Here is a 1,286-nt window from a genome sequence, read left to right as displayed (position 1 = left end):
TTTTCGAATAAGATACGTCTACTGTAAATTTGATCGACTGATGAAAGGTTTTGGCAAACGTAATGAATGCCTCGAGGCTCTCGCGACATTCCACCCACTTCATCTTTTTATCGTCAATGAAACGCAACCAGCTATGGGGCCTAAATGGTGCTTGAAGTAACAAGTTGTGTTCCAGTCTGCCAGTGAAGACATTGGCATAAGACGGTGCCATTTTCGTACCCATAGCAGTGCCATTAACTTGCAGGTAATGTTCTCCATTAAACATGAAGTTGTTGAACTTGAGAACATGTTCAAGGAGCTTAGCAAGAGACTCGGTAGAAGGAACTTGTATGGATCTACTATCCCAGACTTCTCTACAGGCTTCGATACCCTCATCGTGCGGAATATTGGTGTACAAAGATGTAACGTCCATAGTCACGAGGAGGGTATGATCTGGGAGGCCAGTAGAGGGCGTCTTGTTAATGTAGTCCGTAGTGTCCTTAAGGTAGGATGGCAAACTTTCTACGTGTGGACGGAGATGTAAATCAATGAATTCAGAAATTTTCTCCGTGGGGTGTCCAATTGCGCTTACTATGGGGCGACCTGGCATGCCTTCTTTGTGTATTTTAGGAAGCAGATAGAAATGTCCTGGTCTACAGTCAATAGGATTTAAGGTCTCGTAGACGTTGATACCAATCTCATTTTTCTCAAACATATCGTCAAGAGTTTTGGTAATGGCGGTGGAGAATTCTTTAGTAGGATCAGAGTCCAGTTTCTTATAGAAACGTTCGTCTGAGAGTTGTTTATGGGCCTCCGCCATGTAAGTCTCTTTATCCATTACTACAACTGTAGAGCCTTTGTCTGCTTTCTTAATTACAATGTCATCCCGATTTTTTAATGATTGTATGGCAGATCTCTCCTCCTTACTCAAATTGTCGGGAGTTTTGTCTGGCATTGAAAGGAGCTTCTCTATGTCTGACTCAACGGCATCAATATACGACTCAATCGCGCCGCACTTGCCCGGTGTAGGTTCCCAGGCACTCTTGGGCTTATAGAGTTTGTGTTCCTCTAGGTCGTGCAAATCTGGCTTGGAAGAGTCGTATGAATTTGCTTCGGAGTTTTTCTAGAAGTGCTCCTTCAGACGAAGTCTCCGGAAGAATGCTCGGATGTCCTCTCTGACTTGTTTTTCATCGACCTCATGTGGCGTGGGGCAGAAATTTAGCCCCTTTGAGAGAAGTGAGGTCTCCGATTCGGAGAGAGGAGCACTAGATATATTGAGCACTGGGCAGACGTCAGGAGTTTGTATG

The 1,286-nt window shown here is 44.5% G+C and overlaps 1 protein-coding gene across 1 annotated transcript; it reads right to left on the bottom strand.

The window, feature by feature from the left end:
• Window positions 1–286: 286 nt before the first annotated feature.
• LOC134267735 (uncharacterized) lies at window positions 287–1,066 on the bottom strand (the record flags this gene model as incomplete). Its single annotated transcript, XM_062749950.1, has 1 exon — window positions 287–1,066. A coding segment is annotated over one exon (780 nt), but the record flags the coding sequence as incomplete, so codon positions are not given.
• Window positions 1,067–1,286: the final 220 nt, after the last annotated feature.

Source organism: Saccostrea cucullata, unplaced genomic scaffold (assembly GCF_032062105.1).
Source record: "Saccostrea cucullata isolate Sc308-1 unplaced genomic scaffold, CSIRO_AGI_Scuc_v1 ctg9910, whole genome shotgun sequence".
Lineage (NCBI taxonomy): Eukaryota > Metazoa > Mollusca > Bivalvia > Ostreida > Ostreidae > Saccostrea > Saccostrea cuccullata.
Note: the sequence above shows the minus strand (reverse complement) of the source record. Positions and strands in the feature narration are given on the sequence as shown.